We start from the raw sequence: 17,796 nt of genomic DNA on the forward strand, positions 1-17,796 counted from the left end.
GAGGAGCAAAGTTTTCCACTTTAGAAAGTAGTGAAATAATTTCTAGCTGCTTTTTTCTCTGCCTTCTTAACCAGAACCATGTCAAGTTACAACAAAAATCAAGAACTTTATTCTTCAAAGAAATTGCCGAATAAACTTTTTGAACAGGAATTAACACACTCTGCTATTTTGTGGACAACATCTTAATACAGAGGTTCTTGTGGACTTCCTGCCCATCCATTCATGATTTTACAGACCATCATCTCTCTCTCTAGTTTTTGATTGTTACATCCCTATGGCAATTGCTTATATGAAAAAGTAATATGAGGAAATTATTTAATGCATTGGTAGCAGTCTGGCTGTATTTGCCTGAACCATCCCACCATTTCGCAGGAAATGATCCTGGTGGGAAACATTAAGATATGGTGTAGCTGAGCAGTCCTTAACGAGAGGACCTTAGGAGAGGAGAAGCCAAGCCTGGAAGCACAGCTTGGGCAGGATTTTGTGGAGTTCCTTTTGTGACTAAAGCCAAATCCAATAATGGGGTCAGTAAGTTCTGATGTACCACAACTTGTGTGGACTCTGGAGTAAGGCGGAAGAAGCCAGCACCGTATGACCCTATTAGCAAACCACCAGAGTTTGACAGACCAGTCTGTAAATCTCTGCATCCAGGATTGGATCTTTGTGCTATGTGAAATTCCTGTTACATTCAATCTGGTAATATATAGCTCTAAAAACCAAGTTTCTTTTGCCTGATAAATTCAAGTTCTAAACAGCTCTTCACTTTCTTTCATGATCTGTTCTTATTACCACAAACAGTATTTGTTACACTTCAACCTGCCTCTAGCACTGAATGATCATAAATAACTACCTCACCCTGCACTGAACCTGTAAAACATCTCTAGATACTATACAGAAATTGAAAACGATTGTCATTTGGTTGTTGCGGTATCCTAAATCATTTGAATCTTTTTCTTGTGAGTTTTCAATAGGCTGCCACCAATGCATTACTTCATTGTAACTTGTTGCTCTCCACTCAGTGTTTCATACTTGTATACTTTAAATGAAATATTTGTTTTTTAGTGAGGAATGAAGAAATAATTCAAGGATGAACCAGCCAACAAATGACAATCATTTGTGGCCAAAATGTGCTATGACTGGTGTACTAATAGAAATGAAGACAATTGATAGTCTTTAAACTAAATAAATATCCCTTAAGTTTATTCCTGGCTTTTATTCGTATGTTTACTTTTAACATTTAAGATCTCTGGGAAACTTTGTACTTCAATAACCAGAAGAGATAAATATACTCAAATGATGGCAAATTAAAACTAGTCCTTGCTTTAGCACTAGCTAAGTAAGGTCTTCTGGGTGTCCTGTGTCCCATGCAAGTTCTTCATTTCACAGGCTGGTCCTGTATCCCTCTCAGGAATGGTATGCAGTGGGGCAAAGAAAAGATGAACTCCTCATCCCAGTCTTCCTTGCACCATTGAAACCAGAGAGCGAGGAAACAATTTACTACTAGAAATCCTATCCCAACCCTCTTCTGGCAGTGGTACTGCTAAAGGGGGAAACTTATGCCTTTGGTTTTGGGTGTGTTTTCCTTGCCCATCTCCTTCCATCAGCTTAGGGTCCTCCATGTTATGATGCCAACACTGATTAGGAGGTGTTGCAAAGAGCAGTGGGTCTAGAGGAACAAAACAGAGACTTGCATGTAGAATTAGAAATATGTGCAAGAAGCAATATGGTTCAACCAAAATAAACACAAGTTAATACATCTGAGTGGAAGGTCTGCAACCCAACTATTCAGTGGGAGAAGCTATGTGGAAAGCAGTAAAACCAAAGAGACCTAAGATGAATCTAGGACAGCAAATCTGATCAGCCCTCTACCATACTATATGGGAAAGAGAGGGAAGATCTTATGGTGCAATGGAGAATTAAAACTCTTGGTTGCTGCTCCTTTTGTTATTGTAACTGAGTTCTCTTGTAACTGAGTTGCTGCTTTCTGTTGGTTTCTCCTGCCAAGGTAATGGCACTTTTTGATTGGATTTTTTTTTGGCAGTTTACCATCCTCTCCACTCACCCACAAACAAAAAATCCTAACATATCACAAGTTATGGCTATTTTTATTTAAAGTTATTTAAATTATTGTATCTGACTAGAGTTGAGTCTTTAGCATTTTGTGTGCACTGAAGACTTAGATACTCTCCAGGAGCTGCCTCCCTTCATTTAAGTGTAAGGCACTGCTTAGATATTATAGCTTTTGTTTTCATTGGGGAAAGCAGAATTATATAAGGTGCTGCAGAATTTCTTTTTCTGTGGGAAGATAGGTAGAATATGAAACCTCTGTTTGAATTCTCTGCTCATTGTTTAACAAAATTATACAATATGAACTACTTGAACGTGCTAAGAGGTAATTTTGCTACACTTGACAGGTTTCAGAGTAGCAGCCGTGTTAGTCTGTATTCGCAGAAAGAAAAGGAGTACTTGTGGCACCTTACAGACTAACCAATTTATTTGAGCATAAGCTTTCCAGAAATGGCCCACCTTGATTATCATACACATTGTAAGGAGAGTGATCACTTTAGATAAACTATTACCAGCAGGAAAGGGGGATGGGGGGAGAAAATCTTTTGTAGTGATAAACACCCATTTTTTCATGGTCTGTGTGTATAAAAAGATCCTCACTGCATTTTCCACTTTTATGTATCCGATGAAGTGAGCTGTAGCTCACGAAAGCTTATGCTCAAATAAATTGGTTAGTCTCTAAGGTGCCACAAGTACTCCTTTTTGCTACACTTGAGTTTCAGTTCCTTTTTCATGTTTATGCAAACTTTGAGCCCTGTCCACATAGGTGCTGAATAATAAACTATATTAACCTTTAACATAGTACTTGAATTTCTTATAGTATAATATAACTGACAATCACTTTCTGTATATGCTGATGCAGTGGTTCTCAAACTGTGTGGGTCGGAACCCTAAAGTGGGTCGCAACCCCATTTTAATGGGGTCGCCAGGACTGGCTTAGACTTGTTGGGGCCAAAGCCCGAGCCCCACCACCCGGGGCTGAAGCCCAAGGGCATAGGGGCTCAGGTTACAGGCCTCCTGTTTGGGGTTTGGGGCCCCCCTCCTGGGGTCATGTAGTAATTTTTGTTGTCAGAAGGGGGTTGCGGTGCAGTAAAGTTTGAGAACCCCTGTGCTAATATGAACTGAATCCTGTATTAAAATAATTTTAATCTCATCTTTGTAATACTGTTTCATTACTTATACACAGAAAAAATTAGATTCTTATTTTGAAAATAGATTCCCTAGATATTCATGTGATTTAATATCTTCAATATAATATAGGAGTTGTACAAACATGAATGTTAAATAGCTTATAATTTTATATTAAAGTAATTTTTCCTATTGTGCTTACCAAAAACATGAAAACTGAATTTCATGATTTTATTTTTTCATTATATTTAACCTCCTATTGTGTGTTTGCAAAAATATTTGATTCTTGCAATACTACTTATCCTCAGAAATAGCTTCAGGAATAACAGTTTAATAGCACAAGGACACATTTTGGTAGAAAACTGTCTTTAAAAACCTCATGTTTCTTAGCTCCCAGTCTTAGCCTTATAGAGACACCGTAATAGGGGAATACATTATTATGGAAAATAGCTTCCTTAAAAAATGGTATTGTTTTGACCATGCAACAATCTAGAATCATTACCTTCAGGAGGTGGGTTTTTTCCCTTGTTTTCTGTCCTGTTATCACAGCTGCAGATGTTTTCATGCTGCAAGAATCTCTCATACTGTGCTTAATGGCAAGAGGTTTGGATGCTAATTGTTATTAAAAACTGTTACTTTTTGTGGAGTGGAGGTCTGAGTATAGGATTGTGAACCATCAACTCCTGTATGCTAATTCTGGATTTAGCACATTCTTCCTGAGATTGTAATATAACTTCATTGCTACCACTTCCCCATAAACACAATGAATACTTGGGTTTGAGAGAGTCAACTAGTTAATTTTTAGTTAACAAATTTTAAGTTGTTTTTGTGCTGTATGTGATTATTGTTCGTGGTAAATTCTCAGGCTTCTAGGTGTAGCAAAATACCTTTATGTTGAATAGATAAAGTACTATTACTTTATAACCTTAAAATATACTTTCTTCCTAGCTGGAAAAACCACCACTGATGAAGAACTGGAAGAAATGTTAGAAAGTGGTAATACTTCTATTTTCACTTCTGATGTACGTATTCACAGCCCACTTTATGGCTATGACCTATTCTATTTCTTCAATTCAGGAATATGTCAATCACATACTTATTAGTTATTTCCTATTTTCCTCTTTCAAAGATTATATCAGACTCCCAAATTACTAGACAAGCTCTCAATGAAATTGAGTCACGACACAAAGATATTATGAAACTGGAATCCAGTATACGGGAGCTACATGACATGTTTATGGACCTGGCTATGTTTGTTGAGACTCAGGTAAATGAACCAATTCAAATATTGTCTTAGTAATGAAGTGCTTTGCATGTTTTGTAGTTTTCCTGTGAAAACAATACAGGATAGTCTTGATAACTGCAACATTTTTATAGGTACCATTTTTTGTTTAAACACTATAATCACAACCCTGTAAAACTAAAGGCAAACTACTAAAGATTACACATCAGAGATGTTTTTTTAAAAGGCCAGAAGGCATTATCTAGTCTAAGTTCCATGTCTGATCACATCTGCTAGGGATAGTGAATAACTATGTGTCAGATGCTAAAGGATGAGATTTTTGCAGTATATATTTAAGTACAAGTGTAAAACTATTTTTAGTGCAATAGTGTAATTTCTTGATCAGGGCTAGATAATATGGTGGGTGAATACACTGACCTGAATGCAAATCTAGATTTAGATCATAAAGAGTAAATTTGGTCTAGCTAGGCCATAATGGCAGTTAATATATTGAAAACCAACCAACAGAATTTGTTAGCTATTGCAGAAGACTAACGTGGTGGTGGTGGTGGTGGTGGTTGTTTAAATATTGGGTGAGAAGTGTATTGGCAGTGATACTTGGTTATAATTTCCATTCACGTTAAAGGGAGCAAAGTCCGTAAGTGGGAGAGTGATAGCCAGTATCCTCACCTCTCAATTTCATAAATCTTATCTTAATAAGGAGGTGGGAAGAAAAGATCATTTAGGGTTAAAAGCAATTAACTCTATTTGCAGTATTTATAAAAATATGAAATAAACTCTGTTCTTGGGATTCACTGACTTTTTTTTTTTTTTTTTTTTTTTTTTTTTACTGTGAAAGTAAACTGTTAGATCCACTGTGAAACAATTCAGTGGGTAGTACTATGAATAATCAGCCTATATTTAGCATATTCTTTTTTGGAGGATTTCACGTTCTACAAGTCTGATATGTTGCCTTGATACAAAATGAATAAGCGTGAAAATTATTGGTATGTTATAAACTTGTACAGAAATGAACAAGTTATTTGTGCATCATTTTTAATGCTTTGCTGTTCACTGCTGCTGATTATGTCTTCTGATGGACAGAAACACAGGTAACAGATCTACTGTAATATTTTCCAGACCTTGCATTTCATTCCCAAAGTTCATTAATCATAACTGAGCTAAAATTCATTATGTACTGGCATTCTAAGTAGTTAGCTTGGAGGAATCCACCTCCTGAAAACCTGTGAATAATTTTGGATGAATGTTTTGTAGGTATCCTTGCCGTTTCCATATGCTGCTTCAGATACTTCTGAACTCTTTAGTATGCCAGTTGTAGATTAGCTATTAAAGCATACCTTTCTCTTAGGAATATGCTTTAAATTATCAGTATTTTGTCCCTACCTGCCCTTACCAATATTTTTTTCTTTTTAGGTTAAAATATTTTTCCTATGAGACCTTGCTTCCCATTCCTTTTTTCCATCACATGTGGATGCAAAAATAAAAACTTCAGCCATTAATACATAACGCTTTTTCATGTTGAAAATCATTTTGATATGTTTACTCAGGTTCATTATGCAGGGCTCCAGAAAATTCCAGTAGTGGTAAAAAAAAATGTCTTAATTTTATTTTAAGGGTGAAATGATCAACAACATAGAAAAGGATGTGATGAATGCATCAGATTATGTAGAACATGCTAAAGAGGAGACAAAAAAGGCAGTTAAATATCAAAGTAAAGCACGAAGGGTAAGGTTTTTTTTTTCTGGATTTTCATTAACTCAGTTAATATGGCATAACAAAAGGTAGTTTTTATTGTTCTTAACTTCACATGCCGTAACTTGATGTTCTTTGAGTACTTGCATATGTCCATTCCACTGTGGGTCTGTGCATGTCCCATGCACCGGTGCTGGAGAGTTTTCCCTAACAATATTCGGGGGCAGCCTCAACCATTCCCAACCTCCTCGTGCTTCGAAGAAAGTGGTATAAATGATGGAGCCACCTCTCCTTGAGTTCCTTCTGACCATCCATGTCAGTCGTCAGAGCATTTGTGTATTTTTGCAAGTTTATAGTTCTGTAGTGTCAATCGGTATGCGCAGTTGGTGATGAATGGCTACTCTAACTGGGAGGCAAGCTGTTTGCCAATAATGTGACAAGGGGTTGAGAGAACAGGGTTCTTCAGTCCTTTGCTGCTGAGGGCTGCCTTGTCTCTCTATCAGCTCTTCAGGCTCCTTGGATGTGGCGGATTCTGTATTGAGAGCTATGGTGACAGCACTCACTATGCATCATTGCTCCTGGTTGCAGTCCTTTGGGATCCCTGTGGAGGTGCAAGAGACAATTGAGGACCTTCCATTCAAGGAATGTGCTTTGTTCTTACTGTGACCGGGTTGGGCCAGATGGCTACAGGAGAGTAATAGAAGGCAGATATATTAGCCCCAGGTTAAGTAGGTCCCTTTTCTCTGGGTAAAGTAACAGGGAAAGTTCCAGAACAGTCAGGAACCTTCTGGAGACAATTAAGATTGGCTGCAGGTGTTCTAATCAGCCTATCAAGAAGCTGCTAGAATCAATTAAGGCAGGCTAATCAGGGCACCTGGCTTTAAAAAGGAGCTCACTTCAGTTTGTGGCGCGTGTAAGGAGCTGGGAGCAAGAGGCACTAGGAACTGAGAGTGAGAACGCGGACTGTTGGAGGACTGAGGGGTACAAGGATTATCAGACACCAGGAGGAAGGTCCTATAGTGAGAATAAAGAAGGTGTTGGGAGGAGGCCATGGGGAAGTAGCCCAGGGAGTTGTAGCTGTTGCACATCTGTTCCAGGGGGCACTCTAGACAGCTGCATTCCACGGGGCCGTGGGCTGGAACCCAGAGTAGAAGGCGGGCCCGGGTTCCCCCCGCCCCCAAACCTCCCAACTCCTGGTCAGACACAGGAGGAGTTGTCCTGGACTGTGGGTTCAGAAAAACAGCCAAAGTAAGGGCTGCCGTGAAGCTCCAAAGCAAGCAAATCCACCAATAAGTGCAAGACCCACCAAGGTAGAGGAGGAACTTTGTCACATTACCTAAAACAAAGTATTGCACACACTGAAGGACTTGAGAGTGGTTTTGAGGTCCTTGGGTCTCTACAGTTTGGTTGCAAAGCAGACAAAATTATCATCCTCAGTTCCAGCCTAGACAGCAGTATTATCCCTTCCATCAGGCTGACTGCTCTAAGGGAAGGCAAAGGAGGTCACAGAGCAGAAGGCTGTTGCCCTCTGTTTCCCTGGTCTCTTCATCTAGACATCCCCAGGCCTCAAAGTATTGGTTTGACTCTTATGTCAAAGACAGTATACTACCAGACCTGGACCAACCTGATCCTTCCCCTCACCCATCTGCACCCCCTGGACAGAATATCCCATTTCCTGCATGCCTGGCAGTCAGTCCATCACCCCAGACAAGTGTGTGTGCGAAGCATGATGGAATCAGGATTATACTCTGCATTTTCTTTCTGTCCACCAACCTCACCCTCCAGTCCCTCTTCAGGGACCCCCTCTCATGAGTCTGCACTAAGGCAAGAAGTGCAAACTCTTTGTTCTTTGGGAGCCATAGAAGAGGTTCCCCTTCAATGTTTTCTAATACCCACGGCTAGAGGGTGTCTGAGACCCATCCTAGACCTTCGGAACCTGAACAAATATATCAAGAACATGAAGTTCTGCATGGCGTTTCCTAGATCCAGGGGAGAGAGTGTGCTGCCCTCAATTTACAAGATGCCTGTTTCCATGTGACGATCAAACCTGGCCACAAGAAGTTCTGAGGTTCGTGGCAGGGGAGGATCGTTACCAGTTCACCATGCTGCCATTCGGTCTATCATTGTCACGGAGGATCTTTATCCAAGTGCATGACAGTGGTGGCAGCCTACCTCCACCAGAGAGACATCCATGTTTATGCTTACCTGGAAGACTGGTTATTTCGGGGTTGCTCCAGACACTAGGTGCAGGCTGTGGTCCATCAAACTCTGTTCAATACTCTGGGCCTGAAACAAAGCAAAGAAATGCCCACGTTACTGCCTCTGCAAAGAATAGAGTTCAGAGGAGTGGTCCTGGACTCGACTTCTGCCAGGGCATTTCTGCCTCTTTCCAGGTTTCAGACTCCACAATATCTGTGTCCCCCTCAAGGATCATCCACAGACGACTGAGAAATCGTTTAAGGCTCCTAGGTCACATGACCAAATGTACATCTATTATTCCTAATGCCAGGCTGCATCTCAGAGCATTGTGAGCATGGGTCTGATCAGTCCATCGCCCTCAGAGTTATCTAGACAAACTAGTATGCGTTCTGGACATGATAGCATCATCTCTTAGCTGGTGGATGAGCCAAGACAATGTGTGCAGGGGTGTTCCCCCCTCTGCACTGCTTTCCTTCCATGACTTCGGTAATAGAAACTTCAGTCATGGGGTGGAGAGCACATCTGGGAGATCTTCAGACTCAGGGTTTGTGGACTATACAGGTTACAAATTATCCTCAAGTTGCCAGCAATATTCCATATGCGTCAGTGTTTCCTACCTCCCATTCAGGGCAAGACTGTCCAGGTGCTCACCACCACAGTGGCATTTTATGTGAACAAATGGGTGGCCCAAGGTCAGACAGCCTGTGCCAGGAGGCAGTCAAGCTATGGAATTTCCGCATACAGAGCTCCGTCATTCTCAGCATGTTGCTTGATGGAGATTCAAAATAGCTTGGCAGGTTGTCTGAGCAGATCCTTCAACATAGACCATAAATGGTCTCTCAACCCAGCCGTTCTAGTTTGCGTTCTTCATAGGAGGGTTTCTGTTGGCCGATCAATTTGCAACACAGCAAAGCAGAAAATGTCCCTGATTCTGCTTCAGGGTTGGTCGCAGCCCAGAATCAATATCCAACACTTTTCTGTTTTTCATGGGACAAGGACCAAGCTGTATGCATATCCACCAGTGCCTCTTTTTCCCAGGGTCATGTTCAGGCCCCAACAAGGTCATGGCAGAATGATCCTCATAGCTCCAGTCTGTCTGAGACAGCCATGGTATTCAGACCTACATAACCCATTCACCGACCACCCTTCCCATTACCAATAACCAGAGACCTTGTCACCCAGAACCATGGTTTGGTGCTCGATCAAATCCTAGTGCTGCACCTCATGGCATGGTTCATCAATAATGAATGCACAAGATATTTTTTGCTCAGGGGCTGTCCAGAATGTTCTCCTTAACAGAAGGAAACCTTTCCCATGAGCGGCTTACCTGAGTAAGTGGCAACAGTTCTCCATCTGGGTGGCTTCCCATAATGCCACCTATTCAGAAAATGATTCAATCGATTCTAGACTACCTCTCACTTCTTAAGGAGTCAGACCTAGCTCTCACTCTGTTAAGGTGCACATGACAGCCATCTCAGCATTTCATTCTCAAATTGATGGTAAGACTCTGTTTACTCACTCTATCACAACCAGGTTCCTGAAAGGTCTAGATTATTTCTGCCTGTGGAGATCCAGCACTATCTTGAGATTTGAATTTAGTTTTGTCTACTCTTATGAACCCTTCTGTTGAACCTTTTGCATCATGCTTGCTTCTGCACCTTTCACCAACAGTAGCTTTCTTAATGGCTATTATCTCCACTAGGAGGAAGAGGAACAGAATGCCCTGGTCATTGATCAGTAATATACAGTTTTCTACAAAGACAAAGTTTAGCTACGTTTCTCTCCAAAGTAGAGTGTGATTTCCACCTGAATCAGTCTACATATACTTGCCAGTTTTCTTCCCAAAGCTTTGTACTCACAGGGACAAATGAAGACCCACTCTACTTTCCCAGTGCAGTGAAGTCTACTGTTGGATTCCACTGTGAAGGAACTGAGGGAAGCACTGGCCAGTTCTTCCTTTCATACCTCTCATTTAAGAGCAAGAGCAGCTCAGGCATGGGTGTGGCTGTCCCGAGTGGTACATCTAAACCCTCAGCACCAGTGCGTGAGGGACATACACTCCCCCCGCCCCCATGCTTTAATGGACAATATGCAGCACATCTTGAAGAACAACATTTATGAAAAGGTAAATAACCTTTTTGGTTTTTGTTTTACTTGTGTTTCTATATTGTAAGCGTGTGACCATACAAGAAATAACGCTTAGCTCTTTTAGAGTTACTATGTATGGGTCAAATGAAATGGGATTGGAAAATTTTATATTCAAGTTGTCCGTGGTCTCTGTCCTTAAAAAGTGAAGTAAATTTCTTTATCAGATTTCCTCTTCCCGTCTGTTATACACTCCATTTATTATTACAGGATATAGCTTATCAAATTTTGTTCTGAATAGGCTTTAATGTGAATTGGAATATTACTTCTGAAGGGTAGAAATTTGTGGGAAGGGAATAGGTCACAATTCACATACAGTAAAGATTGACTTTTTCCATTAAAGCAAATTATTTTTGAATGCATAGAAACTGTACACCCAAAAGAAGTGTTTAAAATGTGTCAGTGGTAAGTAACTTCTGTGGCACAAAGTTATTCAGGAGTGAAATATGTTTATAAAGGCTTAGAAACCTCTGTAATTGAAAGACCTATCTGGACATGTGGTTGTAATCCTATATTTAAAATTAATTTGATTTTTCTGCTAGCATGGTAAATCTCCTTCAGCAAAAGTGGAAATTCCATTCATACCATATTATTTTCAAAGATTCAGGGACCATAGTTTATCAAAGACATGCACTTCTATAAATGTATGGATCATCATAAATTGATGGGCATCATACCTGGTTCAAAGAAACAAAATGATGTGATTACACTGGAAAGATTTATTTTTAAAAGCCGCATTTAATTGACTTGCATTGACACTTAAAATGCTTCAGTGTTTCAATATGCTTCTTCCCTTCAGCCCCCAAGATGAATCATTATGAAGTCAGTAATCTACTAAAACAATTGCTTTTTGACCTCTGAACACTAATGGTTTTGCAGTTTAGCATCTGCATTATATTAAAATTCTTTTAAAACTGCAGTGGAATTTTGTGAGTTATATAATAAAGTGGGGCGGGGGGGGAGGTGGCAAGGGAGACTACAGCAAGATTTTTCATTATGTTCGTGGCATGTTAATTAGCTTCAGAGCAGGGCAAGTTGTATGAAAAGACCTGACTCTAGATAGAGACTGTGGAATTGTACTTGGATTATTTATAGATAAATAATCTTCAATTCCAAAAGCAGATTATACACAGTCTGTTTGAGGTGTATATATTCTCTGTCCCAATACCCTTTACATAAATATATTTTTTTTTCCGTATTGGGAACTGTTAATATGTTTAAAATGAGGTAGATATCAGATATGAGAGCCCAAATGTTTCCTTGTAAATGTTGGCAAAAAAGTTAATAACTCTGACATTTGCAGTAAACTCTAGCCTCACTAGATAGAGATCCTTTTAAGAAACCAAGTGGCAGTCCAAAAATGGTAGCCAGGACCATTTCAGGCTTCAAAAATTAAGGTGGTACTAAAAAGACTGAATTTCTTTTCTAAAGATCGAGAATAAATCCAGATCCTATTTAACACTGTGTTCTGAAACTAATCACTTTGCTTTTCTTCGGCAGAAAAAGTGGATAATTGTCATTCTATCGCTGGTGTTGGTTGCCATAATTGCTCTAATTGTTGGTTTGTCAGTTGGTATTCGATGATGCTTGGATAACTTCAGCATGCATGTCTGCCAATGCGGCAGTAAGTAACTAATCAACTAATTTGCTTCATTGTTATTGTTTAGTTTTGAGAACTCACTAAGCAAACAAGCTATTTTGTACCAACCCTTAACACATATATAGTGTAATACTGTAATGACCAGGCAGGGGGACTGGACCTGATGAAGTAGTGAATCTTGTCAGTTTCTAGTTGCTATAAAAGCCCTAATGTATGTTCAAAAGTAGATATCTTTTGAATTATGAAAACTGAGATCTAGTGGTAATTTTATGTAATTTACAGATTTCAACCTCATGTAAGATCTTTGAGTTTTAAAAATCAGTGGGACAGATCCTCAGCTGGTGTAAATTGTCATAAGCCTGTTAACTATTACATGGACAGTTTACACCAGCTGAGGACCTGCCCAATATGAGAAATCATTTTCACATGGAGTTTAACTTTTATCACATAGTGCGTTTACAATTATAAAGAGCTTTCAAGACAGACCCATATTACATATGTCACTCTGAAGCCAGAGTGTGTTTTGCAACCAGTGTGTTAAGATTTCCCAGTTAGAAACCAGACTTTTTAAATCGTATGCTTTCTAATCCGCTCTTTTTTTCTGAGATGGCGATATTTAGAAGTGGGCATCTGCACAAGATACTAACTCTAAAATAACAATGCAAATTTGTGGGTTTGAGACTTCTCAGCCTTTTTTTATATTAGCGGAACAAGTTACTGTCCTCTACGCAGCAATATTTTCTTCAGTCACAAACTACACGGATGATCTGCAAGGATGAAAAGGTCCATGATTCAGAACTTGAAAGAGAAACTCTATCGTACTTATGTTCTTAGGTAGTCTGTATACTAAAAGGATGGTCCTACTGGGTCAGAACAGTAGTCCATCTAGCTGGGTATCCTGTCTTCTGACAGGGACCATTGCCAGATACTTCAGAGAGAATGAACAGAACAGGACAGTTGAATGATCCAGCCCCCTGTTGTCCAGGCCAAGCTTTTGGCATTTGGAGGTTGAGACATCCATAGTGCAGGGTTGCGTTCCTGACCATCTTGGCTTATAACCATTGATCAGCCTATCCTTCATGAACTTACCTATTCTTTTGTGAACCCAGTTATACTTTTGACCTTCACAACAACCCATAGCTACTTCTGTATCTTTAAAACCGGGAAATATTGAAATAATTAGGTGCAGCATTCTCTTTCAAACAGTTCATCAGGAAAAGTTATTTAAACTATCACTTTTTAAACATTGAGTGTGTTTTTTGTAGTTATTAATACAATACCATCTCAATTTGTCATTTAGTAAATACTGTCATTTGCATATTAAACCATAGAATCAGGGGCACTTAATCTTACATTAGCCTATCTGACACATTTAGTCCAATGAACCCATTTTGTTCCTGCAATAATTACTGGTGAGCTATCAAATATATAATAGTTGTTTGTTGACTTTCTTATTCAGCTCAGTATGTGTTAATAAGAATGAACAAGTATCCAAATAAAGGAGAACATAAGCAGTTTTCGCAAATCTCCAGTTATGACTGCAGACATGAACATGCTTTATCAACTCTCAGCTTCCATATGTAGCAAACAGTAATTTATCAACAGAATTTGTTTATGGATTTTAACATGAGTATTCCATGAAATAAAACACACAGGTGTTAGGCAAATATTGAAAAGTTAAATTAAGTCTGCTGTGATTGACTGCAGTTATATGTACAATTTGGAAGAGAAATACTGGCAATAAGTGTCATTGTATTGGGGTGCTTTTCAAAATCTTCAAATACATGTCAACATTTTTGATCCATATATACTATTTGCTGTGGTTCTAGAATGTGCATGTACTACTGAAAATAGATTTAAAATCTGATATGATACATTAATCTACATTTTTCTCTTTTTTGCAGAAAATGACATTCATAATTATTTGTGTAACTGTCTTGCTTGTGATCCTTGGAATTATCCTAGCAGCTACATTATCATAGCAAGCACATTCCAAGAGTTTAAGAATCTTCAGGCTCCAAATCACATCTGCAATAAAACCAAATATCCTAACCTTTTCTTGGGTTAAAGATGCCTTACACCATGTTACACATGGTGTTCAATGCTGACCTGTCATTATTGATTTAAAGGTGAAAACACAGTGGCACCTAATGTTTAATCATATCTGTAAATCAAAGTGTATATGGGAAATCAGTTGGATTTTCATCAGAAACTACATGGATCTGCCAGTGTGAAACCTGCTTTTAATGGTTTTGAACTAAAGTGATTTGGGAATTCCATTTTTTGATATTTCAGTGTTATAAATGCAGAATTTAATTAGGGAATTGTGAAACTGTTGAGTTATGGCTATTTGGTATAATTTTTCCACTTCTAATGCAATTCTAATTAAGAATTTTAGTACCACATTTGTGGTGGTCTTGTTAGCAAAATAATTGATTCTCTGAGCACTGTTTTGTAGGAGATGTAGCCATAACTTTAAATAAAACATTTGCTGGTTAGTCATCTTGCTCTATCCAGTTTTTTAGGGGAAAAGAATTCCCTCTTCAACTAGTGCTGCCTCATTTTATTTTAAAAATCAATTTGTGTTTAAAGATATTATAAAATTGTGTTTTTAATTCAAGGGGAAAATCCTGCTTCCAGAAAGCTTATGAAGCAACCAAATAGCGTTCTGTTAATAGTGACTATAAAACTTGAACTGTTTTTAAAAACCTTCCAGTAAAGATTGTTTAGAAGATTGCACTTAAGTCCAGTTCTGCTTGTTTCATTATGTTAGAATTCTTAGATTTTTTAAAAAAAAACACTAGTTATTCTATTATGAAGTTTATTGGTCTATTTACTTTATGAGATTTATTGTGCTTTATTGCTCAAAATGTGTGTCTAATCTATATAATCAAGACAGTGGCTGCAACATTTTCCTGGTATAAAAATGCAGTAATGAAGCACAGATACAGTTTTTGAACTTTTTGGGAAGATATTCCAAAATAAAATTTGTTGTGCATATGAAAACAAATTCAACAGAGCAATTTAGCCTTACAACTTTGACCAGATTGCCATAAGGCACAGTTCATCTTGTTCCTTAAAGAGCAAAAATCAAGACTTAATTTTCAAATGTTTGCAAGTGGTGGTGAGAAAAGATAGTAACGAATAGGCTTCTTTAATTGCATTGTGTTTGGATTTGCTAATAATACACTGATTTGTTATGAAATTTACTTTTGTGAATTTATGTAACAAGTATGAAGAGTTTAGTAATAGCTATCATAACAGACGTATTGCAGCTTGTAAAGTTTTAAACATTTCAAACTTAACCAAAATAGCTGAATTTAATGTTACAGGTTATTTTTGTTCTTGTATCATTTCTGTGTAAAGTATTTATAATTTGTGTTTTGATTTCTCATTTGAATATGTTCATGTAGATATGTAGATATAGTTACACTTAAAATGAAATTGAAAAAAGAAAAGGTGCCTTCTTAAAACGTGGCTTACATCTCTTCATTTTCCTGTTTTCAGGTGGTGACAAATATCGTTTTGCTTTAGATAATTTTACATGTTGCAACTTTTTAGTACTACAGCTTACTGACTCATTACGCATTAAAATGTTCTTATTTAAAATGTCTGAGAAGCAAGTTGTACATTAAAATGTAATTGATTGAAATGTCTCTTAATGTTTAGCAAGATTTACAATGTATGCCATCTGTTGAAGGATATTCCTGCTTGATGCTGTCCAAATATACTGTGAAATTCTTTTCAGATTGTATTTTGCAAATGGTGATCCATGGTGAAAGCAGATAGGAACAAATAGGCTTCTTTAGTTGCATTGTGTTTGGGATTGCTAAATGAGATCCTGATTCAGTAATTTTATCCTGAAAACACTTGTAAAAGATTATTCATGGACTCTTACAAATCAGCTATCAAGAAATGTATTGAAATTTTCATCTTAATTAATGAACAAATTTCTTTACCTTTTCTTAAGTGTGGACAGCCATGAGTGACTATGGAGGTCTTTATGCAAAATACTGAAACAGTTGGTAGACTTGAAATGGTCAGTTCTTAAGTAAAATGTATTTTTTATTTAATAGCTTTGTTTTCTAGTATTTAGTAATAAACCATATTTATAGAAATGTACAGATTATTCTATATCAGAAAAATATCAGATAGTGCTGTTGATAGAAGGAGATTATCTACATCAACCAAAAAAGAAGCGTGTAACTTTCTTTGCATTCATTTGCAAGAGATTCTCCGTTCAGAATATAAATTGAAAGGGTCATTTATGACTTTATATTTTTTGTTCATATACTTGCCTCACAATTTTATTTAAAAATATATACAAGTATATTTAAAATTGCACACAGGTGCACGTGCTTACTTCCTTGTCACTTCAGGAGCAAATAACTGGTTTCTAGTTAAATAAATGGAAAATAACATTTCCCATTCGCTAATAAATTTGTCTATGCAAGTATTTCACTTGTGACTACTTTTATGTTGGTGAGTTTATTGTAAATGTTTATACAGACTATTGGAAATACTTAAATGCGGGTGGTATGATTATCAAAGCAATTCTAAAGTTCCAATAAACAGGTATATAGGAATGAGCGAGAATAAGCCATAGCATCAAGCACTTCCTTTCAAAAAAATCCCTGATAAGGTCCTGAAGTAATACTGCACATATGAATACATATGAGTAACTTTAGAAGAGGAAATAATCCCAGTAACTTTTTTAAAAAGCTGGAAAACAATTATTTTTATCAAACAAAATCTTGAAGTCAGTCGAGCTACTCATTTTTGCAATGGTACTCCTGTTTGCAGGTTCAGGTGCTTGGTTTGTTTTTTCAAATTCCTCATAATGTTTACTGTAAACTGAAGTTAAAAATTCCTACTAACTCACAGGAAGGAGGGGGAGTTCCTGAAGGGCTCTGCAGTGTGGTATCGGCCTGTTATTCTACATGAAATCTTTAACCTCGACACTGCTGGTTTAACGTTAGATTACGCATCTACTTCAAAATCTGTTGTTTGGGTTGAAGCAGTAGAAGTTCACTCTTGGTGGAATAGGAGGACTTTAATAGCTGATTTTTGTCTGATTTTATTTACATTTTTAGAAATTAGGTTGTACATGCTTGGATAGGTGCAGTTCTGTAAACTAAATTTAGCAGTGACCAGAAGGTGTTACCATCCATTCTAAGGGCTGTTCAGTGACCTATGTGAAATTAATTTTCTCTCATCCAGTTCTTAATGGGCAAGTATCCACAAACAAGAACTGGCACATTTTTTGATCAGTCTGAGTCACCTGGGTTGGAGGGACATAAAGACAACAGTAGAGGCTTAATCCATATAGGTCAGAGTTGATGCAAATTGATGAGGAAGCTGAGGAAGTCTAGATTGCTGCAGACTCTGCTTGGACCTTTCTTTTGGATAAGTTAATGTAGGTGCATCGGCTGCATAATGATCAAGTGGGCAGCTCAGAGCTGTCAGCTGGGAATTTTGACTAAGCACTACAACAAGCAAATTCCTTCTGACTATTTGTGAGCTATAGTATCTTTAATATGTACGCACAGCAAACAGGTCCTTTGCTCTCAGATGAAAGACTCCTGTTAACTGCATAGAATTTATTTATTTGTATTACTATAGCACCTAGGACGCCCAGTCAAGGGTCAGGTACTTGATGTAACTTAGATGAATGACTTTCAACCTTGCTGGGATCCGTAGCTCGGCTTCCAAATAGCCTTTG

At 38.0% G+C, this 17,796-nt stretch overlaps 1 protein-coding gene across 4 annotated transcripts in view; it reads left to right on the forward strand.

Moving 5' to 3' along the window:
• Positions 1 to 16,530, forward strand: part of STX2 (syntaxin 2) — a 40,563-nt gene extending 24,033 nt beyond the window's left edge. For 2 of the 4 annotated variants that reach the window (XM_084649510.1, XM_084649508.1), the window contains exons 7-11: positions 4,144 to 4,217; positions 4,325 to 4,462; positions 6,053 to 6,163; positions 11,975 to 12,098; positions 13,979 to 16,530. In XM_084649510.1, coding sequence (XP_084505636.1) covers positions 4,144 to 4,217; positions 4,325 to 4,462; positions 6,053 to 6,163; positions 11,975 to 12,058 — 407 coding nt within the window. In that variant the 3' untranslated portion in view covers positions 12,059 to 12,098; positions 13,979 to 16,530. The remainder of the gene's footprint in view (positions 1 to 4,143; positions 4,218 to 4,324; positions 4,463 to 6,052; positions 6,164 to 11,974; positions 12,099 to 13,978) is intronic. The other 2 variants (XM_084649511.1, XM_084649509.1) reach the window with 1 other exon arrangement.
• The last annotated feature ends 1,266 nt before the right edge of the window (positions 16,531 to 17,796 follow it).

The sequence above is a fragment of the Lepidochelys olivacea genome, assembly GCF_965140295.1.
Source record: "Lepidochelys olivacea isolate rLepOli2 genome assembly, chromosome: 15".
NCBI classification, from domain to species: Eukaryota; Metazoa; Chordata; order Testudines; family Cheloniidae; genus Lepidochelys; species Lepidochelys olivacea.